A 26,360-nucleotide genomic window follows, 5' to 3' on the forward strand; every position below is an offset into this window, starting at 1 on the left:
TGCACAGTGGAGAAAGGTGGAGCTTGGGCCTGTCACGTTTCACACAGCGGCTGTGCCCTGCCCACTCCCCCAGCACATGGACTGGTTGGGCGGGCCGTCAACGCGCAACAGCCGCTCCGCCTCCAAGGCGTTGTGGAAGAAAGGATCACATTTGGAAGACTGCACCTAAAGGCGATAAACAAGCATCAATGTATGTATGTTAGAAAAAATGCAACAGAACCGTAATGGCTTATAGGATTTTAAGGTTGGGTCTATATTAATGCACCCCCCTTTATGCGCTCAGGAGCAACGTATCGTGCGTTAAAATAAATCAGATCCCTCTGAGCGACTTGTGTTTACACAGGAGCAATTCATAGCCACGTTTTAGCAAGCAAGCTTGGTTGGGACAGTACAGTACGGGACTGTTTAGCTTTTGAGTCACTGCTCATGCAAACAGTGGAGCACCAGCGCAGGGAAGCAAGGTACAAATAGATGACCTCAAAAGTAAATGTACCTGAAATCCTAGAAGGATAAACTGCATCGGAGAGATTTTGATAACATGGATTGTTGCAGCTGATCGGCAGAGCGAGCACATGTTGTGCATGTAGCAACTCGCTTCGTTGTAGGAACTTTCACTGTGGATGTGGACAAGGAAACTGTTGCAAACTAACCACAACTACTGCGATCTTGGTTGCAGGGAATAGTACGCTACATTGACATCCTTTTTTGAAAGTAGTCTTTAGTCCCACATCGCTGTCAACGAGCTGAAAGTCGACATGGAGTGTCAGGATGAGAGGGAGAGCAGCCCTCCGAAGTCGGACAGGACGTTTTCCCTGACTTACATCGGCTGGTCCACGCTCGACAGGCGGACCACCCTGCCCATGCTGCCGTGGCTGGTGGCGGAGATCCGAAGGAAATGTGAGAAAGGCGACTGCGGCCCCGTGGTGCAGCCGAGAGAGGTCCAGCTGGCCCTCGTCCCCCCCTTCATCCGATGTGTGCCCTCCAACAGCAACAACTCTTCAGTCTTTATATTTGAACACAAAGCACAGCTCATCTCTCGCTTCATTCACAACAGCAATGACCTCTCCTATTTTGCCTATCTCCTGCGGGGCCAGCCTGACAACCCAGAGTCCGAGATGTCCTGTCACGTCTTCAAGGCTGGAGACCCCAAACAGGTAGGCCAGTCCAAGTGTCAAAATCACCTTTACACGTGTCACAGCAGCAAGCAGACCAGCAAGACAGAAGAACACCTAAGAGCATGGTAAAGAACAATACACTTATAAGATGCAGATTAAAAATATATAAAGGGATCTTTAATGTAAATCACTCCAATGATACACATATTTATGGAGTATTGCTATAGGCACTTAAGTGCTGACCTTATACAGCTTTAATCTATCATTGTCATATTTCTTAGATACCTCAAAGTGTAAACACAAGACAAAGGAAGGTCCTGCCAATCCTGAATTGAAATATCTTTTAGGTGACAACAATGTCGATTAATCTCAAACACAATAGATTAGTAAATGGTCCAAACATGTTTGCCTTGGTATTAAGTATTTAGGCCACTGGTCGGTGGAAATTATCAACAAAGCACACTGGATTTTGGGCAAAGTTAATCCATCTCTGTGCTTTCCTCTTTAAGGGATCAGACTTCCCTCTGGAAAGGCTTCAACTAATGATTACTTTCATGATCGATTCATCTGCAGATTATTTTCTATATTAAATATTCGGTCTATAATCATTTTCAATTCCAGAAAACCAAAAGCATTACATTTAATTACATATGGGGTTTTTTTTGTTGAGAAGGGGCAATGCACAAAGAACATAGAAATGAGTGATGTAAAATGGTGTTTGTTAATGGATTAAGGAAGAAAAACATCAAAACAGTTCAAAAAGGCAGGCAACCTAAATATATGAGAGGCTCAAAATAGCATTTACGATTAATTGATTACAAAGATGGTTTAGGATATTTTATTTCTGTTGATGGTCTTATTGATTAGTCAGCTATTTGTTTCAGATGTACTCCCTGGTAAACATAGTGTGACAACTGAATAGGCACAATATAGAGTCAGCACATTTACATGCTGATCAGCATGCCACTGTTGAGTAATAAACCAAACAATGTGGTAAACATTCGAAAATCAGGAACGTGGGAGAGAAAAAAATGAACATGCAATTATTGTCATTGTTGAAATGTAGTCACCATTAGCAGTGATGTGCGTGTTTGCTTTCATGTCAGTGAGAGTGTGCAGCAGTTGTCGGAGTCCTTAATACATGTTGTTTATAACCATTTTTTACAATGAACAAGGAAACCTTCACAAATGATGTTCTCCAACAGATAGCCAGCTCACGTTTGCTCAAGTTTCTGTATTGATCTGATATCCGACGGCGTTGTATCATGTTTCCTGTGGTTTGTGCAGGGCTTACAGGCTGTTTGTCTGCTGGTGAAAGCTGAGAGTAGAAGAGGCAACACATTCATGGCACACGCATGCACGAGGTGTCTGGTGTTTCGAGGTGTTTAAAGCAGTCAGAAAGCTGTCCTGAACATACCTCATTCAGCATTTTTACGCAACAAAAACTGGTTTGGCAGCCAGTGAGCTAGCAACCAGTACAAGGTGAACCAGGTAGAATGCATAGCTTATTCTACCAGTACACTGCTGCTGTGTTCAACACCCTCTTGCAGTTAATGATTTATATTTGTAAATCTTTTTTTAAATGTCTTTTATACAGATATTATTATTGTGCTACTGTGAATTTGACATTTGCCCCAACCAAGTTTAAAGACATAATTAGTCTTTGGCTTGTTGTGGACTAACAGGCATACTTTTAAAATCTATTTTTAGCTGTAGACATGACACGGGTACATTGTGTAAAGCCTAAGAAAAGGCTGGCCTCCACCAATACGATGTGAAAGGTTAAAATGAAATGCGATCAGTATGTCTTAAAGAGCAGAGAAGCTTAGTTGGCTCGTCTTGATTTAATTTTAAGACAAAGAAATGCTAATAAATCACAGTCTAAAGATAAAGATGGAATGCCTCCTTATGTCGGTTCTTTGGCTGGAAAGATTGCTTCAAATCAAGTTTGACTTCCTCAACTTGAAATGCAACTTCTGTTCTCACATGTATTTTTGATTAATCAGTTATGCATTAGGTGCAACCATTCTGGCATTAAGGGCTCACTCGGTCATTTCTTGACTCTTGATTGGTGTATCCATGACAGCTGGGTGTACATAATATTTTACCAAACACTGTCATTTGATCTTCACTCGGCTCTGAGATTGGTATACTCCTTTCTGTCTTCAGGGAGACTTTCATGCCAGCTTGCACAAATGTAATGCTGACCTAACTGTAGACATTTGTGCCATTATCAAGCTAGCAATTGACATTCCCATCCTGCACAGTGTTAACCTCACAGTGTAAACCACCGGGCACCTCTGCTCTCACTTGGAACTGGGCCACAGTGGAATCTCTCACTGGGTGCCCCTCTGCTGTCGGTCATCATTTAGCTACACAATGCACTCAAGAGTCAAGGCAAGCCAACAGTGGCATGCTTGACTGCACTACAAAACTCTCCAGTAGCATTTAGGAAACATAAATGTACATTTTGTATTCCATCTGTGTAATGGAGCATAAAACAAAGCGATTTTCCATTTGATGCTATTGGGAGAGGAAGGTGTTAATACACTTGCTGAGTCACATCTGTGCTAGCTTTGGTTAGCCAGGGCTTGTGAGATGGACGTGCACATGATGAGTTTTCTTGCCAAATGAGAAACTAAGGATCCTAGATCTTATCTGGCTTCACGAGGGATGATAAAGTACTTGATCGGCTCTGGTAAACGCGCTTTGGGAACAAATAGAATCAAGCAGTACAATACATGGGTTTCACAGTGCAAGTTGACAGGCTTTATTTTTGTTGTTTGACGTTGTACTGTAATCCATACAGATCTTCCATGGACAAATCATATGTTATTTAATGCAACAAAGCGTAAGATGGATGTAAATGTTGCTTCATTTCTCAGCTGTCTACACAGTTCACACATTATGGTTTTCACTTATACAAGTTAATACAAGCTTGTTTGCCCATGCCAAGGTGACATATGAGCCTTTGTCCTGCTTTGTTTGTTTTTGAGACATGAACTTTCACTTGTTAAACTACAGAGACTAGTTTGTCCTCAGGCTGATGGAAAAGCACTGGGATGATGTCACAGCTGTACAGAGAACAGTAAGGTGCCTCTATAACCAGTTTTTTTGAAGTTCCGGTCTCACAAAGACAATTATATTCTCAACCGACACAATTGTTCTCAGTTGCCTTTATTTTGGTTTTTGGATGATTTTTTTGGTCTGTTGACATTTGAAGTTTGAAAAACTAAGGTAAGCTCTAACTTGAAGCTCTTGTTTTCTATTTGTTTCATGTAAAAACATGCATGATTATTTTTATTTTCCTGCACTCTGTAATACAGTCAAAGGCTGCAGACGGACAGGAAAAGGGGAGAGAAAAGAGATGGAAGGCGGCAAAGCACCACATGTCGGATCTGAAACCCGGGTTCTGAGCAAGGGCCTTAGCACATAGGTTGTCTACTTTACCATGTTAACTACAGTCGCGCCCCATATTGATGTCTTTCAAAGGAAAACGCATGTTATCTTCTGACATGGGCTATTATCTTCAATGCCACCGTTTCTGTCTGATTCCATCCTTATCTGGTATTGACACAATGATAACCTGTGTGTCTAATTAGGCCTAATTTTGGATAGTGTGTGTAGGTGTGTTGGGTTTCACCGTGGTTAAGTTAACAGTGGCGATAAGAAACAGAAAAATCTGCAGACTACTGTTTGACCAGATATTATTTTGGTCTACTATAGGCAGGTTTGACATGACATGATCCATGCACTGAGCACTCAGGACTCCACCAGCTCTCAAGGGACAATCCTCCTGTTTGTTTTCACCTAAGCTCTAAAGCTGCCAGAGTTTATATAGGCAGGCATTGGACCACAGCCTGTGTCACTAATATTGTATGATAAAGCCAGGCAATGATGGGTGAAGGTTAGATGTAATAACCAGTTTGAAGAACTGTCACAGGGGGAGTGTTTGAATAGATAGAGAAAAAGCTCTATGCTTTTCCCTAACAGCTTTTGGCCTGTCTGTGCCTGTCCCTAACCAAGGAATGAGGGCCCTTACTTGCTCTGTATTGGGTTAACTACAAATAATTAATCAGAGGAAATGGTGCTCTGGCTTCATCTTACACATGTATAATCTAGCATTGCCTTTAAATGTTAAGTAAGGGCTGTCATTTTTTCCTACCCATGCCTGGTTGCGTGACCGATCAGACACTGCAGCTGTGATCCTTGGACACCAAGGCCTCTGCATTACCTTGATGTCATGGTGTCAGCACAGCTTTTGCCAGTGCTTTCTTATCACATTTTGTTTTTTCATACACTAAGTAAGGTTGACATATTTCAAGATGTTTGTTGTCTCCGCATCTTAAAGTTAGCTGTCATCTCAAAAGATTCTTAGAAAGTTCCTAAGGATTCCATAAAAGTAAACCAGCTGTTACAAAATGTTACCAAATCAATTACACAGGTCAGTTTGGTTCCAGTTGAACAGATGGCTGTTTATGTATGAACAACCGAACACCACCTGCCCTACTGCTTATATCAATGCATCCCTCTGTCACCAGCCACGCACAGCTTGTTGCTTTGGTAGACAGGCCCTTGGTAAATGGAACTTTAAAATAGCCACAGCAGCAATGTGGCAGACAGATCTCTGTGTCCCAAACGTAATCAGGCCTTCACGAGAGGCGGGGAGACACTTTCTCAGCATGTTTTACTTTATTTACAATCATTCTTTTCCTGTTTGTTTGCCCTCAGCTTCTGTTGTTCTGATCACACCTCCAAAGAAGGACCACTTTAGTTACATAACTTCCCTCCCTTGTCTACAACATAAGCATATTTGCTCAACAGTCAGTAGGTGACTCTTATCAGATAGCCACTGTTTGTTTAGCGCTCATTCTTGGGAGAAACACAGTATTTGGCTGACCTTGACTGCGGCTATGTTTCTTCTTGCTAGCACTGACTGAGTGATTGATTGGCTTCAAATTCCCAAGTATTGCTTAAGAATGTGCATTGATAGACTTGTGTTTTTATTTCAAAAACTTACTTTCTTGTTTTCTGGTTGCAATTTACCAAAACTAATTTCCTGCTTGGATGGAACAAGCTGTCCCTGCAGGAGGTCAACAAGGTTAAAGTGCCTGAACGAGTGTAGCAGAAACGGGCTTGAGTGACCTTCAAGTGTCTGGTTCTTTCCAGTGCTTTTGTTTTGTCTTCTGCATGGTAGAGTGGGGGTGTTTCCTGTCTCCTTGCCTATTTCCATACCAATGCAGTGTTTGGTCTTTCTGTTCCTACTAGCTTTAGTTAGTTCATATGTTGTTCTGTTTTTTTTTAGCCTTGAGTTCTTTCAAGCCGCTACATGAGGTCAGGTCATGTTATTTGTTAATGAAAACAAAACTGTTGTTGGGTGAACTGCATCTGTCAGTTCTACTTGTTCTGTGTGGATTTATGTTTGAGCATTGGGTCTACATGTATGTTCAAAACACCTGCATTGATATGATGTGAAAACTGGAAACTGGTTATAAACTGTTGGTTATTGTTGAGCAATATGATGTATTCAGTTGTAAGAAGAGCTGCAAAAAAAAAGCTCCTCCGGCATGTGGTTCCTGTTCACTTCTTTTTCTCCATTGTTATGCTTTTCCTCCTTAATGTCTTCCTATTCATTGTATCTGTTTGTTCCTCTCTCCTTTCTTACAGGTCCCTGAGGTGATCAGCAGAATTCGCCAAGTGTCCAAATCAGCGCTTAAGGAAGACACCAAGCCCAAACAGGAAGCTGAAGAAGCCTTCTACAACTCCCAGAAGTTTGAAGTGCTTTATTGTGGAAAGGTAAACAATGTGCTTCTTCCCAACAATAAGTGTTTCCATTTGATTAGGCAATTGTAATAATGTGGTTAAATTCTCAAAAACAATTCCAGGTGACAGTTCTGCACAAAAAGGCTCCACCCACACTTGTTGATGAATGCATTGATAAGTTTCGTCTGCATGAGGTCGAGCGCAAGCGCCTGCGTCTTCTTAATGGCCAACGAGGATCCACAGAGAATGCCTCTTTGGAATTCCTTATTGGGGAAGACGATGACCCCCTCTCCTCTGTTCTGAATGAGAGTGTACAAGCCCCTGAAAGCCCAGGAGTGGAGGAAGTGACTGCAGGTGGAGGTAAATGCAGCATAAAGATTGAGGATTAGCATTATCAAAATCATTTTGTGCACACAAGTACAGTAAGAGTTTAGTTAATGATGAAGCATAGTGGCTATAAGTGCCAGGAATCTAATATAACCAGAAGAGTTTATTCTTGCTGTATGTGTTTCAGGTAAAGGCCTGTCTAACAGTGGCAGTCAGAGCAGCCTGCGAGGAGCGTTCCCCGAGTGCATCCTGGAGGATTCTGGGTTTGAGGAGCCTCAGGAGTTTCGTACGCGCTGCAGCAGCATGGCAGGGAGTATGCAAAGGAAGCCGGGGGAAGGTGTCATCATGGGCCCCACACGCCGCAGACACTCAAGTGCACCAAACCATGTTCAGCCGTCCGATTCAGACAAGAACCGCACCATGTTGTTCCAGGTAGGTCCAAGGGAATGTATAAATGCTTAGGACTGACTTCCATGAAAAGTTTTTTCAGCTCAGAGGTTTCTTATCTCTGTGTTCAGCTAACTATGTACCCCCAGTCTGTTGGCAGAGCACAGCACTATTAGCAATGTTCTCTCATTAAAACCTGCTTAGTTTGCAATCAGATGCCTGGTCAGGACCAAGTATTGTATTTCAATTATAGTCATTTACAATGAGTGAATGCTTTGTGTAATTGTGGTATTGAAGGACAGTTGTACCGAGCAAACGTGCAGTAAATGTTTAGTTTATCAGCATAATTATATATACTATATATTTATACTACTTTTGTGATTGAGATGGTTTGTTATTCTTCTGGCTAGACTGCAGCAAAGTGGGGGGTGGCCCTAAAAACACAAATGCCTCCCTGAGTGATGAAGTTACATTAGTCAGATTGTCCCCATTGGCCATTGCTCTTTCAAAATGGAAAGGCTTGACAGAGTTTACTGCAGGTAATGTCTTTGCTTCCACCATCAATCCTCAGTACATACGAGGCTGTTGTTGCTGCACAATACGTTTGTTACACTATCTGCAAAGCCCGACCCCGGAAGATCTAAAATATTGCAATTTAAGGTGCCACTTTTTTCTGTATGACTGTATATTTTCCTGTATGTTTTTCCACCCCAGATCTGTTGGGTGTAACAGTATATAATAGCAGTGTGTAATGTTGTCATACACCATATATTATGTTTCCATCTTGATTCACTTGAGTCCCATCTGTCACACCAGAAAACCAAATGCTTGCTTGCATCACGCTATATGTCATTGAAACCCTCCTTGCATTTAGTTCTGAGCTGCTTTGCCACAGCAAATCATTTTTATGTACACGCGGCTGGCAGTTGTGATGTACGGACTAGCTCCGCCATGTGAAACCGCTCCAGATAAAGTGGCTGTAACTCCTGAGTAGAATTTGTGAGTGCAGCTCGGGCTGCTCCTGTTTAAATGTAAAGCCAACACTTCAGGAAAAGCTTGCGGGCTTCGGAGTGAGCCAGCTGCCATTCCTCACACATCATGTCCATTTCCTCATGAAGCTAATTTTAAAATCTAGAGCACATCTCTCAATATGATACTCATTGCAGTCAATTATGGGAAAAATCGTTGGTGCAGACTTGTTGACCTCGATTTTAAGTGGGCTAGTGTGTTTAGTATATTATTCAAAGGGTCTCAGGATAGTCATAGCCCTTGTCATGGGATACTCGCCTTAAGTTATTGCCATAAACCACAATCAAAATAATGGTGTTGTTGTTTTTTTATGAATCAGTATGTGTTTTTGCATGAATTTGTCTCACCATAATACACTTCTGTGTTTTTCAGGTTGGGCGTTTTGAAGTAAACCTCATAAGTCCGGAGAGTAAGACGATGGTGCTGGAAAAGAACTTCAAAGATATCTCATCCTGCTGTCAGGTTGGTTTATTTTTACCTCCTGTATTTGCACTAAAAGACAGTCCTTTCTGTCTCTGATGCACACGTAGTTATAAGATAATCTCAGACTCATTTTAGGCATTTCTTCTCAAGACATGTTATGCATCACTTTCTGTCTTTATAGCAAAGTAGGTCTTTAATTGAAATCCTTAATTCAATTGTATAATACATCTTTATCGTTATCTTTTACTGCTCAATATCTTATGTCTTTAAATAGACATCCTGCAAAGAGATAATGCTCTGTGTTAGTGTGAGCAAAGGAGTCATTTTACTAATTCAATGGAAAATGGAATTGGACAGCCATTATGGTGTCAGTGAAAAGTTCTGAGTTGCAGGTTTTTGATTTATGTTACTGTACTGATTGAATCCAACAGAATGCTCTTCCCTTGCTGTGATTTATTCTAGTCCCCTGTTTCTCTTGAAATTGTTGCAGGGTGTTAAGCAGTCCGACCATTTTGGATTCATCTGTCGGGACCCAGTAGAGTCTGGTCCCAGTCAGTATGTGTGCTACGTTTTCCAGTGTGCCAGTGAGTCCCTGGTAAGCCACACAAAACACGGGCATTCAAATGACTTTGGCTTTTTCGCCTAACCTCATGGTTCTTTATTAATCTTGTGTGTCCTCGTGTCAGGTGGATGAGGTAATGCTGACCCTGAAGCAGGCCTTCAGTACAGCCGCAGCCCTGCAGAGCAACAAGACCCCGATCCAGCTCTGTGAAGCCTGCCCCATGCATGACCTGCACAAGCTCTGCGAGAGGATTGAAGGTAAGTCGAGTGAACTCAGTCGCTCTCTCTGGATGGACTTATGAATATATTGATGACTTGCCTTTTTTCTCAGAGTTAAAGCAACATCAAAGAGGATTGTTATATCCCTTTTCTGTTTCCAGGTCTCTACCCACCCAGAGCAAAGCTAGCCATCCAAAAATATCTCTCCCAGCTGACTGACAATGAGCAGGTGGAGATTTTTGAGCGAGTTCAGGTAAGGTTGGCTCTGTTTACAGAAAGAACAGCTTATTAAAGTGACAGTATTGTAGCAATCATTAATTTCTACAGACAGTTGATTTTCTTACACAAATACTGCATCTGATTCTAAGCAGTGTTTTTTGTACATCTTGAGTTTTGAGTTTTGAGTGTGAGTGTGTGTGTGTGTGTCATTTCTGCAGAAGTTGAAGCCCGGTTCAGACCAAGAGGAGAACGAGCTGGTGATTCTCCATCTGAGACAGCTCTCTGGAACCAAACAGAAGTCCCACCTCCACATTGGAGAAGCCCCCCAGGTGAACACTTAACACTGTAGATGCTGAATAAAATCATTGTCAAATTTAATTACAGAGATTTGACTTTACCATTACTGATATCTAAGGAAATGCATCTTCACTTCAATCAAATTCAAATGGTTGACGTTGACTGTCCTTTGACATCCTTGAAATGTACTGAATATAAACGATAAAGAAATTGTTTTTTGTTTTGTTGCAGAATGGCAAATAAGTTATGCCCTCTCAACATCTCTTTCTTTTTGGAATTCTTACTAAAGTTTTCTGTTTATTTTGTAGCATCAGTGTTAAATAGACAAGGCCACAGAAAAAGATCAACATGCTTATTTACCCCAAAACAAGACACTCTTGAGTCCTTGAATTCCAACAAACAAGTCAAACTGGGTTTTCTATTGCTGATGCAACTGTTCTGTGAACACTTGAAGGGTTGCTTGGGATGTTTTAAGATTAAGTATTTTGTGATCGCTAATACTACTGAGGCTAAAACTTCAATAAAAGTTAATTACCTCCCATTTAAAAAAAACAAAAACAAAATAGTTCCTGTAAAAAAAATCTAAGCTGGTTATCAATTGAATCATTCCATTCGTTTATTCAAAGAAAATACAAGATTAAATAATGAGAGTTGTGGATTATTACTTTAGCACGATCTTGATATCATTCAGATAGCAGAACACCAGATCGGTCATTTTTTCCCCTGTTGTTTGCTCTACTGTTTGTTTATAGAGTTTGTGTTCTAAAGGCTCACAGTGAAAGTCACATTTTTATTAATTATTTCTGTGTTTTCTTTCGATTTTCATCATCTGACAGAATGCAGCAAACAGCTCCTCCGCAGCAGACGGATCAGCCTCCAGCAGCCGCTTCAAACTCGATGCTCTGAAGAATAAAGCCCGCACCTCCCTAACCAGCTCCCTTGAGAATATTTTTGCAAGGGTGGGTCACAAAAGAGGGTTATTTTCTTTCCTGCCCCCGCCACAGTCTAAATGTAATCCCTCGCTGTCCCCAGACAGAATATAACCCCTGTGCAGTGTACCTTTATGAGTCTCTCTGCGCTCTCAGTGGATGTTTCTGTGTCATCGTCATCCAGGGGATTTGGATTGACCCATATCTGCCAGTGAGACAGCAGAATCATTCCTGAATAGCAAGATCCAGGCAATCTTAGGCAAACCCCTGCTGCCATCCGTTATTGTTTTAGAGACTTAACATAGAGACATTTCTTCTTGCTAATTTAGATTTTCTGATTCCCTTTTTCCATTTTTTTTAACATTACAACTCGCTTTTTTTGTAATGAGCAATTGGCTTTAACATGTTTTTATTTATATATTTGTTTTACCAAAACTTGTTTCATATTGTATAATCACCTCTCTCTGCAGGGTGCCAGCCGGATGCGGGGCCGTTTGGGGAGCATGGGAAGCATCAGCAGTTTTGAAAGGGTAAGCGTCCTTGTGGGAGAACACGAGATTCCCTGAACTTCACTCCAGGGACGCTGGGAATTCTCACTTTTAGCCCAGTGGTCTTTCTCAGAAGGGGACAAGTGAGATAGCTATGCTTTCACTTTTATCAATGTCACGTGGAGACATCATTCTGCTCTGCATTATTCCCACTAAATGTCGTGATGCAGCTGCATTGGCCAAAAGACAGAATAATACAGCAGAGGGGGGTGTTTACAGAACTGTCAGGGAACTTCCACTCTGTCATTGCTGTGCAGTATGTGGAGTGAGTGTGTGATGTACTCCCACTGACTCCCCGTCAGTCATGATGTAGATAAGAGTACTTCACCGATTTTAGCATTGCACTCCTGAAACATTGTCACACTCACAGTGGACAGCTTAAAAGAAAAATGATCTAAATTGATTCAGCAGATGATCCCAAGATAGTGTCTCTTTTTATTCCACACACACTTAGTCTTTTCAAATACTGTTTTCTTCATTACCCACAATGCAAATGTGGCTGTAGACTTTAGCTGTTGACATAAAGATTATGAGCTACAGATGTATTTTATTCTATTTTCACACCCCCAGAATTAGTTTTGTTTCCAAACTTGGAATAAGATCCACCAAGCTGACTCAAGTAAAATCACTTTAGCCATTTTTAAAAATTAAACATAGCTCCCTTGGGGGGAAACAAAAGGCTTCATACCATTTTTTTCACATTTGCAGTAGGAATTCCCATTACCTGTAAATAGACTTTAATGTGTATAATCGGGGAAGTTCCTCTTTAGGGATGTGTTCCTCTTACTTGTATTTAACACACATAGATATGAAATAGACCTGCCTGCCACATAGCTGTCATAAAACCTTGCATAATCATGCCATGTCGTATTTATTGGAAATATGGAACACCAGATTAAGCGCCAGCCTTCAAATTTCAGCACCAAGTGAGGGGATTTAATTAAGCTACCAAATCTTACTTAATTTCAACAAATCAACCAATACTGGCTGCAAATCAACGAGTCATATTCAAAATGAAAAAGAAAACCCTAATGATGAGGGCCAAATATAAGTCCTTTCATAATCATATTGTGTTTTATAGTTATCATTCTGTTGTTCAATAGAAAAGATTTGACAAAATAACATATGTTATGTTATGCATAAGCACAATCTGGTGGCTGTGCTTTCAAAGCTCCCCTGAGCCCCTCTATTGTTGTATAAGTGATGTTCTTTGGCATGTTGTTTGCCTTCTGATAGTGTGTAAAAGTAGTCATCTGGGTATTGTATCAGGATGCCAAAGTCAAGCAGGAAATTCAAGTCAGGATGTCCAGTTGTGCTGAGCCATACCTCGCTTGGCTTCCTATTTTCTTAGCCCTCTCATAGGACACGGCTCTAAACAGACGTTGATCCACTGAGTCACTTTATCTCCCCTGTGCTTCCTTAAATCTACAAATCCCAGTTAAGCTGACAGTGACATTTAGCATGATTTACCTTGTGATTAGCAGTGCAAGGACGTTGAGTGGGTTGCATAAACGTTTGTAGACCTTGAATGTGTTGTTTTTCTATGTATTTTGAAAAAAGCAGAACAAATATTGCCGAATTTCCCTTGTCATGTCACATCTTACGGAGGGAGGTCTGTAAACGCAGGCAGGGAGGTGATTGGAGGGTTTTCATGTGGCTTTGAGCCACTGAGGTCCTCCCGAACCAATGGTGTGTGTTGCTGTGAGTCACAGGACTGTGTGCATTAGAATACAATAGATGGTGGGAGTTGTATTGCATGAGGCAACATCGAGTAGAAGAGTGTTGAGTGGAAAGTTAAACATGGAACGAGTCTTGCTTTGGGGTAACATTGGCTAGGTGAGTGCAGACCTGCAACTTGAGTAATGAGGTGGTGTTTTACTTGGCTTTGGGCCTCAGGGGTAGAGTTACTAGCTTTGCATGGTTTGACTTCCAAAGACATTCAGTGTGATTACTCTTTGGATTTTGCCTGCTTATATGAAGGGTTATTGACCTATTTACTGTAGCTCTAATGAGCATTCAGAGGAAACAGTCATTATTCACCACTGTTTCACCTTAGCGATCAGGTATAAAATCAGAAAATCCAACCATGATAAAACAGCCAGATATAAATTGTCATAAATGTACATTACTATAAAACATTTTTACTCATGACATCTTTCGTCCTCCTCAGCAGGATGAGGAATCTCCCTGTCATTCCCCTCCAGGTTCTCCTCCTGCTCTCCCTGACGTCGACCCGGAAGCGGGACAGTTCCGTCGGCGTGCCCACACGTTTAGCCATCCACCTGTGAAGAAACGCATCTCCTTCGAGGGCCAGCCGATCAGCCAGAGCAGACAGGCTCCACTGCGCAGACAACAGTCTGTTAACCCAGAACTGCTGCAGAGCAGGTAACGTACACTGCAACCATCAGTCACTGCATTCCTAGTTTGATCCTGTGGAATAAAGGAATGATCAATGCAGAACAAAGATGTTTTACACTTAGTCAATTGTTCTAAACTCGGTAGGGGTTTGTGTTTACTTTAAATATATGACTGGCTTTAAAAGGCAGAACCTTTTGCTTCTCTATAATCAGTTTAACACTAACCAAATATTTATTTAACCTTGATGTTCACACAGACAATGCAATCATTTTGTAGCGCTTTGATCAGTCCTATATCGCTCCACCTCCTGCTCCACTATCCTTGAACAATAGCATCACAGTTTCCTGTCAGTGTTTTGATCCCTCACGTGTTCCTCAGTGTTTTTCTATGCTTTTGTTTTGTTGTGTTTTTGATTTTTTTGTTCATTTGTGGGCATTTCATGTTTTGCTCGCCTAGTCCTGGGGAGGTCTCGAGAACGCGCAGCGTTTCGGAGAGCGACTCCAACTTCAGCCTCCCCTCCTCCTTCTCCGCCCCCACTTTCCTGAAAAGCATTTACCAGGGCTCACTGGGCTCCCTGAGCTCCCTGGCAGACAGTGGGAGTCTAAAGAGGTGAGAGGGGGTGCGCAGACCACCCCCCTAATGACACCCAAACCCATTGACAAGGGTGGGGATGAGAAGGGTGGGGGGGGAGTCAAAGCGTTCTTTACGTGTTGGCTGTCCAAACTTTTTAACACCCAGCTTTTTCGTTTCTGTATCTTTCTATACTTTTTCCTGTCTGCCCACGGCAAACTTTTTAGGAAATTACTTTCCAGCTGTTTCTATTTTTCCATCATATCTGCAGCTGGTCCCGTCTTCTTCCTGCTGCTCTCAGAAGTAGTAGGGGAAGCTGATACACCCCTCTATTTTGCATTTGCATGTGAATGATGCTTCTGCCCGGCAAACTGTATTTAATTTGTATTTTCTAATGTTTTGCCTACATTAACCGCACTTCACCTTTCTTTACCAATGTTATCCACTATGCCTTAGGAACTATAAGCCTCATGCCTACTTATTTCATTGATGTATTTATTTTTGAAAAGTTGCTTTTAATGTTCAGCTGCACTAAGTTATCATCTAATGTCTAAGAAAGTGGGACATACTGCTGGGTGCCCGAGTGTCTCCTTTCTCAGCATGCTCTGTTGGGTGTGTGGATGGCAGAAAGTAAAGGTTAACATTTCCATTATGAATGAGACTCAGCGGAGCAGACGGTGTAAAATGGCATTTCCATGGGATGTTTTTCTCCTTTGACAGCGGTTTAATCCTCTGAGCACATTTGCAAAAAGATCATGTTGCCTCTGATGATAAATAATAACAGGTTTAAAAGTCAACTTATTGAAAAGCCTCCACCTGCTGTGCATATAAATCTGAATATGCCAAGATATTCAAAGCAACGTCCGAACTCTGTTGCACTGAGAGATAAGGGTACCCCAGGGCGGTTTTTGTGTGACTTTCTTTATGACTTTAAGGCAGAAAAACAAACAAGGTAATATTTGAAGAGGTTATTTAAAGAACAACTGTGAGAGTACAGTCATGGTCTGATGTTGACATTGCAAGTCTCAATACAGTTCACTTCCTGTTTTACATATCCACATAAGACTGGCACTTATGTATGCTGACCAAGCTTATAAACTACAGTTACTATCAAGTGATCCTCAATGACTTAGTTAAAAACATTCATTTTCAAAGGGAGGAAACTGTTACATTAACTAGTTATTTAGGAAATCCAAAAAGTGCTTGCGAATTCATTTTGCTGCCAGGATTATAAACGTATAACATTTCATTTCAATGGTGCTCATAAACAGCACTGCAGAATGCACTGATGTAAAATCAAGACAGAAACATGATACAAATGGTTTAGCAACCTTTATATTTCAGATATTACTTTATATTAAAATCATATGTTAGGTAATGTAGTTGAAAGCCTGCAAAATAACTTAGACATTGTCTTTGGCTGCTATGTTACTAATAGTGTTGTTAAAATATGTGAGCAACATTAAGACAATAGGCTGCTCTCCATTTCACCTTCCTCCTTTGCACATTCCATGCTCATATGTTTATTTTCCACAGATGACCATGCACTTTTGGTTGTTGTAATTTCGCTGTTAAAATTGGACCTGCAAATCAGCTGCAAAGTTCGGAACACATTGTTGTTCGGGTTAATTCCATGGCCTGGATATTATGACTAAACTTTAAACATAGTATTAAACAGTGAAGATGAAGTTTGTCAGTTCCCCGTGCTGCTCAGTAACCATGTTTTCTTCTTTACTAACAAAAGCAACTTCTTTTCCAGGAAACGAAAAAACATGCATCCCTCTAGCTGTGGCTGTTTGTATGGCTGCTGTTTTCTGTCATTCTGCATAACAACCTCCTGCCTTTAATAACATGTTCATTGGTATCCAGTCAGTGTCTGGTACATGTTTTTAATCAGTTTGTTTAAGGTTCACGCTGAACATTTGTCATAATTTCAGTGAGTTTGTTGATGGAAAGATTGTTTGAGCCAAGACGAATGTGTGTTTGCGGACTCAAGGATGTGTGTGTGCCTGCATTTGTAAAAGTTGCTGAAAGAGTGTTGGTGCAAGATGATACTTGAGTCATTTATCGGGTGTCTGTGACGCTGCTGTCTTCTCTCGTAGCAATGGGGAAGGCAGGAAGAGGACCCTGTCTGTCTGCAGCAATGACTCAGTGAGCGGAGCCCTCCCTCCGACCCCACGCAGGGTCTCCTGGAGACAGAAGATCTTCCTGAGGGTTGCATCACCCATGAACAAGCCGACCACATCAATGCAGCATCCAGGTCTGGTAACACAGTCCCTCACGCACACAGTCACACAATGATTACTCTCTGAATAAAGTGCATAGAAAATGAAGACTAAGCAGGAAGGTCATTTGGTTATTGTAGAAAGGGGCTATTTTGAAGTTTCGGACTTCTTTCTGACAAATTGCATCTATAGGGAAAGCAGTAAGGGTTAAAAAGAATCAAAAAGTAATTTTCCCACTAAATCCTTTTCAGGTAAAAATTAAAGCCCTAAAGGAGCATGTGGAAATTATCCTCCTACATGTTCTTATTGCCTTAATCATTGTAGCTAACTGTGGCTGTACACAGATAATACAGAGTCATTAGATTTATTGTTCGTATAACATTTTCTTTCTTTATTTCTTGTTGATTGTACTTTCTGCTCATGTTTTGGATGTTGTGTTTCAGAGCTGTTACCTCTCTCCCCTTCTGGAATGGACTCAAGTCTGGATCCTTTGGGACTTCTGCTGCCAGGGGCCAGGGACCCCATTACCGGGGAGAAGCCTAAGAAGACTGGGGCTGACTACCGGACCCTTTGGAAGACTGCCATCCATCAGCAGATCTTGCTGCTGCGCATGGAAAAGGAGAACCAGAGGCTGGAGGGTGAGTGCATTTACCAATGTGCACATAAAGTATGATAATCGCTCTCGAACAAATCCTTCCTTTGGTCACATGCATGACGAATGTGCAGAACACGATGTCTGTAGAAATACTGCTGCCGTATCATTCAGCGCCCCCTGATGATTAGTGTATTTGTTTCTTTGCAGACACTGGTGGTATTTATAATTTATCATGGGGCTGATCTTGCTGACATTGGCTTACACTGAGTCCTATTGTTAAGGTTGCTCAGATATTTAATTGGGAATTTTTCTGCTCAAACAGAGGGTGTTGTAAAGATTGTAAAGCCCCCTGAGGCAGGTTTGTGATGCTGGGCTGTACACATTTAACTGACTCTTGACTTTTGTATTCATAACAGTGGTCATCACGTCCTTTTTCCCAACTTATCATGAAAATGTGACGCTAAGCCCTCATCACACGCTTTAAAACAGAAAGTCTTGTTTCTATGAGCGTGGACAGGGATAGGCTAAGAGTTAGCTAACCCTAACGCTGTCATTTCTGTTTATTTTGAGAAGTGAAATGTGCTGGCGCACAGCTACATCCAGAGCAAAATGTTTTGGTGTTGCATACACACACATGTAAGTGTGCAGATATGCTGAACTACTCAAACTCAGTAGGTTAGAGTTCATGCATTGAGCAAAACATCAGCATGAGTTATAGCATTTGGACATGGCATTTGGAAATATCGCCCTCTGCTGGCCCAGGTTATTAAGGGTGTATCTCGAAGTTTATTTTAGCACTCCCTTTTTTCTCCTCCCTCTGTAAACACTCTAAACAGGGAGTTAACAGGCAAGAGCAAAACTGGAGGGTAGAAGAGAATGTACAGGCCATATTGGGGGTATCAAAAATGCATATTTACATTAAATAAAGAAAATTAAAGCACCCATCTTTCTCATTTTAAACACTGTCATGTTCAAAGAATCAGAATCGTTTTTTATTACCAAGTAGAGGAATTTCCTTTGGTATTCGTGGTGCATACAAACACAGAGAAAAAAGAGTACGTAGCAAAATAAAATAAAATAGGACTGTTATGACAACTATTTTAAGACTATTATAACAAATCAACAATATTTACATATGACAAATACTATATACTGTATTTAAAAGAGATAGTGTGGAGGAGAAATTTGCGCAGTGGACTTAAGAACAACATTATCACTTCTATGGGAAAAGCAGGAGATACATATTTGTAGTCATTACAAGTATACAAAGAATTATATTATATTATACCAACACATCTCTTTCCCTTTGTTTGTTACTATGACACCAATGCTGGTCTGAGGACCTAACTGTGAATAACCGTTTTCAATAGAAGGTAAGAGATATGAAAGCAGCCATTGGGATCACGCTGATAGATGTTTTGCATGATTTCGGGTGTTGGTTATTATATTCATTCAATTCAGACTCTTTTGTTTGCATGATCAGGGAAGATCATTCTCTTATGGTGTTTTTGTTTCTTTTGTCCACTGTACCTCTACCCACTACCTTGATGTAGTCGCTCCAGCATAATAAAATGGATCTTTGGTGTCAATGTTGGTATTGTGGCTTGTGTTTATGTGGTAGGCTTTCCATGGTTACTGGTTAAAGGCGTGAGGCCCTATATCCATACTTCCTCTCAAAACTGATATCTTTTCATCAGAAATATCTTTAAAAAAGAATGCTATTTTACAAGCCTTGTTTTCGTTGGTATTTGGCCTCGATTTTCTGGTGCAACACGAGAATCTTGATTGACAATAACGATCTTGAATGTGTCCCTTTGTCTCTTTTTATCCTGGTGATTGTGTCGCAGCGAGCAGGGATGAATTGCACATTCGCAAGATGAAGCTGAATTACCAGGAAGTGGGCCAGTGCTCCAAAGAAGCGCAGGCATTGTGGGAGAGAAAACTGACAGCCCCGGGCAGAACAACAGTCCCACAGGACAGGGAGGAGCTGCATCGTGCACTCTGCCAAGGTGAGAGATGCTTGTATGTTTTTGTGTAAACAATGTGGGAGTATATGGCCATGAAGCCAAGCTCATCTATACTGTATGTGTATCTAAAATACAGGAACACTTTTTTGTCTGCAGGTGTTCCCAAGAACAGGCGTGGGGATGTGTGGTTGCTCCTTTCCCATCAGCACCGGCTGCGTCAGAGGCTGCCTCAGCGCCAGCAAGCTCTGGACATCCCATACCAGGATCTGCTCAAGCAGCTCACTGCACAGCAGCACTCTATTCTGGTGGATCTAGGTGTGCATTAAAAAAGGGCTGCCCAAAGTCACAGAGAGCAAAAATAAGGCTCAAACATGTAAGGTTGGATGCCAGTAGCCTCCATGGTTAATCTCTCACAGTTTTGCGAACTTCACTTACTTCTGTGGGCTCTGAGGCAGCCAGCTCCTTGTAAACCAGCCAACCAGAGCAGAGCTCGTCATAATTATTTAAACGAGTCCCGAAATAAGGCAATTCAGGTTGTTTCATTCTAGGACCAAATCATAGGGTTGTAAATGGGTCTGTAAAACCGCATCTGGACATTTTTGGGATCAACCAAAGTTATATACCTTCTTTGTAGACAAGAGAACAATTTAAAATACCAGATGCTTTCTATGGCACCTTTAAGACATTTTAGGATAGATTATTTTTGCTTCTCTATAATTACTATACGGCTATAAGCTATACGTATTATTTTTGAGTAGTTGATGTTGTGGTAGTATTAGATCAGTTCTTTTTTCAGAATTATTTATAGATAGGTAATCTAAAAATAATTCAAAATTGTATCTCTTCCCCCCCTCTTAGGCCGGACCTTCCCCAACCACCAGTACTTCTCAGCACAGCTCGGCGCAGGGCAGCTCTCCCTCTACAACCTACTGAAAGCCTATTCTCTGCTGGATACAGAGGTACATCCTGCAATCCTGTTTCTTTTCCCCTCAGGGCATCACTGTAATGCCCCAGTGGGCTGAATGTCATGACATTGGTGGTAAATATTTGGTGCTCTATTTTCTGTGCCACACAGGTTGGCTACTGCCAGGGTATCAGCTTTGTGGCTGGAGTGCTGCTGCTGCACATGAGCGAGGAACAGGCCTTCGACATGCTGAAGTTCCTCATGTATGACCTTGGTATCAGGCAGCAGTTCAGACCAGACATGGTCTCTCTGCAGGTCAGTACAGGAACGTCTGGAACATTTCATTCGAAAATAACAAACTTCTTAGTATGTGGTAGCATTATTAGCTACTGAATCGTCTATATTTTTTCCTTTGAGATGATTTAGGGATCTGCTTTAGACATAATGGCCTGTTTACATTCAGTTTGAAAAAAGGTCAAATTAGAGCCGAATTACAACTTTTAATAAACGGTTAAATTAGGTGGTGTTCAGTTTAACATTTCATAATGCAAGAAATGAAACCCGTTCAACAATGAGGCAACTATGAAAATAATTTGAATTTTTTGGTGTTTACCACTGGTAGTATATAAACCTTCCAACCGACCTTCCAACAAAAGATAAGAGAAGTTTTCACCAGGAGGTTTAAGTTTTGGTTTAATTATTTTGATTTGGAAAATAAAAGACCTTTAATTCTACACATACTGGCTTTAAATATTAATTCCATAACATCTGTACAGTATGTTTCTAGTCTAATGTGTGTAAGTAGCAAGCACACTACACTTGAACTTTCATGTTCAAGCCTTCCTCTCCTGCTGTAGAAAGCCTTGTGTGGGTTATAAGTAAACAACAGCAGTAGTAAAGAGTCTCCACCTCTTACTCAGACCACACCTGCATGCCTGCTCTGTTAGCTTCTGTTAAACATCAGCTGACTTCACTTGGGTGAGAGTTTCAGCAGGCGTGGTAATGTTTAATCTACATCAGGTTACTATGTAGCCAAGCAGCCCTCTTCGTTCTCCCTACACAGCAGTTCTCTTCTTTTAAGACTAATCCAAAGTTTGCAAAGCAAAGAGGAACCCGTTTTGTCTGTGCAGTGGCTCAGCACGAGGAGGTAAAAAGGTATTACTTGTCTTCTTTGTAACAGCCAGGAAATTGTAACACTGATAACAATCTAATTTTAGCATGAGCTAACTTCTGCTTCTCTTTTCTGACTGCTGTGCTTTTCACTGTATCACTTGTCAGGATCACTGTAATACATTGTTGAAGAGTTTGTACAGATCTTTTAATGGCTTGGCCTTCATACATGTCTGAACAAGTCTGTAATAATAAACTCATAATACTTAAGGAGTTCTCAGTGTTGGTAAATGTTCATTTGAGTGCTAATTTTTCTCAGATTTATCTGTGGTACTCAGCAGATCCGGATATACCAGTTTGTTCTGGCACAGAGTGTTTTACCCTGTGGGTTTATAATGTGTTCCAATGTGTCTGTTCATGCCCGTGCGCACTGTCTGTGTTATTCCAGGTTCAGATGTACCAGCTCTCCAGACTGTTGCACGACTACCACCGCGAGTTGTACAATCACTTCGAAGAATACGAGATCTGCCCGAGCCTCTACGCAGCACCTTGGTTCCTCACCCTCTTTGCCTCACAGTTCCCCCTCAACTTTGTGTCCCGCGTCTTTGGTATATTTTTAGAATAATGGACCCTGTGTTTGCTCATGAGCAAAGGTTTATCAGCACAATGCATTATTTCATTTTTAAAGAGGATGACCTTTAAACAGCCACTTAATGCAGTTTAAAGGAAGTGTGTTAAACCTTCTGTGTGTGTGTGTGTGTGTGTGTGTGTGTGTGTGTGTGTGTGTGTGTGTGTGTGTGTGTGTGTGTGTGTGTGTGTGTGTGTGTGTGTGTGTGTGTGTGTGTGTGTGTGTGTGTGTGTGTGTGTGTGTGTGTGTGTGTGTGTGTGTGTGTGTGTGTGTGTGTGTGTGTGTGTGTGTGTGTGTGTGTGTGTGTGTGTGTGTCTCTTTTCAGATTTTGTATTTGTCCAAGGGACCGGGGTGATCTTTAAAGTGGCTCTCTGTCTGCTGGGCAGTCATGAGGGGGAGATAGTGGAGTGTGACAGCTTTGAGAGCATTGTGGACTATCTGAAAACTACACTTCCTGCTCTCACCCAGACGCAAATGGAGCAGACCATTGCAAAGGTACAGACTGTGATGTTGAAATAGCTTGAAATACAATCCCAGGTTTCCACGTAATTAGCACAATGGCATACTTTAATACTTGGGCATTAGCGTTTAACTGCATTGTAGTGGTAAGTCCTGCGATTGATGTGAAACGTGTTTTTGAGATGTGACATTGTACATACTTACATACATCTGCATAAGAAACCAAATCGAAAATACTTTTTTTTGTTGCCTTTTGAATCTTATTGACAAACACATTTTACTGGACTGGTTGTTTGCTAGGTGATGGAGATAGACATCTCCAAGCAGCTTCATACGTACGAGGTGGAGTACCATGTCCTGCAGGATGAGATGTTGGAATCCGGTCCGCTGCCTGATGACTCTGACCGGCTCGACAAACTAGACAAGACGAATGTGCAGTTGAAGAAGCAGAACATGGAGTTGCTGGAAAAACTTCAGGTGAGTAAGAGAAGAGCCACACTCCACAAGTAGGAACGATTTTTGGGAAACTATGGCAAATGCTTGGTTTATCATTATGGGAATGTAGTGGGAAGCATTTAAGTTATTGGTCCAGTTATTAGTCCTTCTTTTGGAAGAAGAGGTGAATGGCTCTGTTAGAGAGCCACACTGATGCCACTGATAATGCCTCAGATAACCAATAGATGGCACTAAAACACAAGTAAAAACTCAATGAAAACGATAGCAAGACAAAGAGACAAAACACAATGTTCTCCAAATGCTCTTAACATTTTGATAAGTTGTTTATGAATAGTGAAGCCGGACTGGTAAAGTTCAACTTGATGGTCCTCATAGTAATGAGGGTCAAAGAGGGATTGTACTGCTCTCCTATCTGACAGAGGAAAATGTGCAGACTCTTATGGTATTAGAGAACTGTTAGTGAAACACTAACAAGTGTATAACAGAACGCTTGGAGTCTGTATGAGCCACAATCACATTTTATCGCACTTTAGTTGATATTTTGTCTACAGTCCTGGTTTAAAAGTCAAACTAGTGCTGACTCTAGTGGAGTTTTCAGAGTTTGTAGCTGCTTTGCTTTTTGTTTACCCTCTGCCCAAATGTCTGTGTTTGTGGTGTGCCCTGTATTTACTGATGTGTCTGTCCTCCAGGCTGCACGGCAGAAGATTCAGACACTGGAGACAAGCGTAGAGAACTTCCTGTCTCGGGAGAGCAAAATGAAGCACATGATTCGCTCTCTGGAGCAGGAGAGAGCATCTTACCAGAAGACCATTGAACGAATGCGCTCATGCCTTCCCCCTGACGCCCTGACAGATGTGGAGATGACCCAGATCAAAACAGGACCCAACGGGAAAGCCAAAACTGCAGCCAAGAAACCCTGATGGCAACCAGGGTGCTGCTGCTGTGGGCAGATGCACAGGCAGAGACTGAAGTGAACAAATGCAGTGGAAATTCAGTTGAAGGCTGCTGAACTTCACAGCTATTGTTGAACTGCTGTAAGAGTAGCAGGCTTTTGTAAATGTGTGTCTGGATGTGCAGAATGGGAAAAATCTACATGGTATTTGTCAGCATATAATACAGCAGTGGGAGGATGGTTTCATATGTACTAGCAAACAGACTTTCCCATCAAAGCAGATTGTTCTTTCATCTGTTTTACTGCCAGTTTGAAGGCGAGATCAACATGCACACCACCCTTTTTTATTCAGATCTTTTGGGCAATCACGGGGGAATTTACTAGATTGACAGAAAAAATCAGTTGAACCTCAACCTCCGTAGCACCGCAAAAGCAGTAAGCAGAAGTTGCCCTGGTGACAAACAATCTTTAGGACCTCAGGTTTAACTTTCAGCCATTAGCGGTGTGTATCATGGAGTTAATGTCCTGTTGTTTCTGAACCTGTGATGGAAACTTTGCCAGTTATTTCAGTGCATTGTCATTTCCTTGTATTCACTAAAAATGTGTGAATGTAATTTCCCTCCAAAGATAATTTTGATAACATTCTGTTTTTTACAACAGAGAGTGCAACTCTGCCATTTAAGGCTTTACATTTCAGACATGCTATATATGGTGTTTTGTTTCTGAGCATGTACCACTGCCGTGAGAGATCTTTAGTACTTCTTGCTGCTTTGAATGAGGAAGTGTTTCTTCCAAAGCTCAGGCAGGATGTGAGGTCTTCTGCCTTCTCAATTTCCTGTGTGACTGACCGCGGTGTCGCCTCATTTTAGAAACACGTTCAGACACTGAGGCAAAGTTCACGCTTCCAGGAGGCAGAGAAAAACAGACTAAGGTGGAGGAGTGATCTCAATGTGCATCACAAGCTTCTCTTCTAAATGTCTGTAGGAAGTTTTTTGCTCAGGCAAATGCTCTGTAGTTCTTGAGCCTGGGTCTAAACGCAGCTATTTTTAAGAAAACACATCTGCAGGTTCATTGGTGTTGTTCACATGCCCACATTTATGTTTGCAGTGAAACTCCAATGTTTATGTCAGTAGAGAGGCCACAAAGGAAATAAGAAGAACTTAATGCCAGTTTCATTTTGGGAGTGGACAAGTCTCTCCTGATACTTGGCAATATAAACAATACACACACACACACACACACACACACACACTTGCATATACAAACACACTGTGCATTGAGCTGTCTGACTGTATAGGCAGACAGTTCAAATGAGCACAAAGAGTGTGGCTCTCTCCTCAGTTTTGTTTTATGCCACCTCCACATCTGACTCACCATTGCCATTTCTGATTGAAAGCAAAACAGTCCTGGGCTCGACTCTGCTTTCAGAAAACACCTTTACATTGAAACCAAGGTGACATGTTTTGGGGAAACATTTGTGTCGGTTTCAGTGTAAAGTTTTTACTCTCTAACTTAAGTCCAAGCTCTGGCTTACAATGCATTATTTGTATGTTTACATAGCAATCCTGTGTGTTTGCATACACTCAGAGCACTTGCCTACTTTCGTTAGGCAGTTATCAGCAAAGAGTTTAATTGGAGGATAAATCCGTCCAGACATAAAGTGTCATGGTGTCTTTTGGTAATTGAGGTGAAGTTGTAAAGGTTTGCACCAAATATCTTGTAAATATAAGAAATCACCTCTGAAAAGCAGGGGTTCTCTCAACGGCTTATAAAGTAAAACATACCAAACATCTCTTTTTGAAAGCTATATAAGGATGCGGATGCTGTCTGACATCTATATGGCTTTCCTTCCTCTTTTTACCTGTATTCTGCTCATCTTCTGTAGTTGCTTAACATATGTTTGACTGTTAAACCAAAGAAGTGGTTGCTTTTCAAAAATGTATGAATGAAAAATGAATGACTTTTATCCAAAATGCGGTGATGTATCATATATGTAAATGTTTGTGTCACTACATCTTTTCAGCTTTCTTTAAGTTTGTACTTGGACAAAAGCTTGAAAAAAAAAAAAAAATGGCAGTAAAAACTTGACGCTTGAAAAAAAAAAAATGAAAAAAAGACCATTGACTGATTTGTTTACACATCATTTTCATTGTATTCCTTTGTGCCAAAATTAGATAATGGCCTTTACTCTCCATTAATCGGAGATAAGAGGCCACACTTTCATATCAGGTGCCGACTCCTGACTACTACATAGTCCTGATATCACTGTTTCAATCAAAGACATTTAATAATGCTTTTCTGTCAACATGAGGGCTTCACACAAACAAAAGACACTGTTGTGATTTCTTCAATAAACACCTTACCTTGTTTTTTTGTCTA

General features: G+C 41.3%; 1 protein-coding gene across 4 annotated transcripts; it reads left to right on the forward strand.

Moving 5' to 3' along the window:
* On the forward strand, positions 1-26,360 carry tbc1d4 (TBC1 domain family, member 4). Of its 4 annotated transcripts, none has more exons than XM_063887182.1 (23): positions 124-1,154; positions 6,783-6,911; positions 7,001-7,238; positions 7,393-7,637; positions 8,994-9,083; positions 9,535-9,639; positions 9,731-9,863; positions 9,986-10,077; positions 10,262-10,372; positions 11,177-11,299; positions 11,740-11,799; positions 13,991-14,202; positions 14,632-14,784; positions 16,848-17,005; positions 17,414-17,608; positions 19,413-19,574; positions 19,689-19,847; positions 20,391-20,491; positions 20,608-20,751; positions 21,995-22,154; positions 22,500-22,669; positions 22,934-23,110; positions 23,779-26,360. In XM_063887182.1, the coding sequence occupies exons 1-23, from the start codon at positions 756-758 to the stop codon at positions 24,007-24,009; spliced, it is 3,747 nt and encodes a 1,248-aa protein (XP_063743252.1). In that variant the 5' UTR covers positions 124-755; the 3' UTR covers positions 24,010-26,360. The 4 variants fall into 4 exon arrangements, with proteins under 4 accessions (XP_063743254.1, XP_063743252.1, XP_063743251.1 ...); XM_063887181.1 differs by having other exon boundaries at positions 125-1,154; positions 13,988-14,202; XM_063887183.1 differs by lacking the exon at positions 14,632-14,784 and having other exon boundaries at positions 126-1,154; positions 13,988-14,202.

Source organism: Eleginops maclovinus, chromosome 7, assembly GCF_036324505.1.
Source record: "Eleginops maclovinus isolate JMC-PN-2008 ecotype Puerto Natales chromosome 7, JC_Emac_rtc_rv5, whole genome shotgun sequence".
Lineage (NCBI taxonomy): Eukaryota > Metazoa > Chordata > Actinopteri > Perciformes > Eleginopidae > Eleginops > Eleginops maclovinus.

Excerpts from the sequence above, each read along its gene's own strand:
- tbc1d4 (XM_063887181.1), top strand. The coding sequence starts at position 756 with ATGGAGTGTCAGGATGAGAGGGAGAGCAGCCCTCCGAAGTCGGACAGG. Across the intron at positions 1,155-6,782 it reads AGGCTGGAGACCCCAAACAG|GTCCCTGAGGTGATCAGCAG; the intron begins GTAGGCCAGTCC and ends CCTTTCTTACAG. Across the intron at positions 9,864-9,985 it reads GCTCTGCGAGAGGATTGAAG|GTCTCTACCCACCCAGAGCA; the intron begins GTAAGTCGAGTG and ends TTCTGTTTCCAG.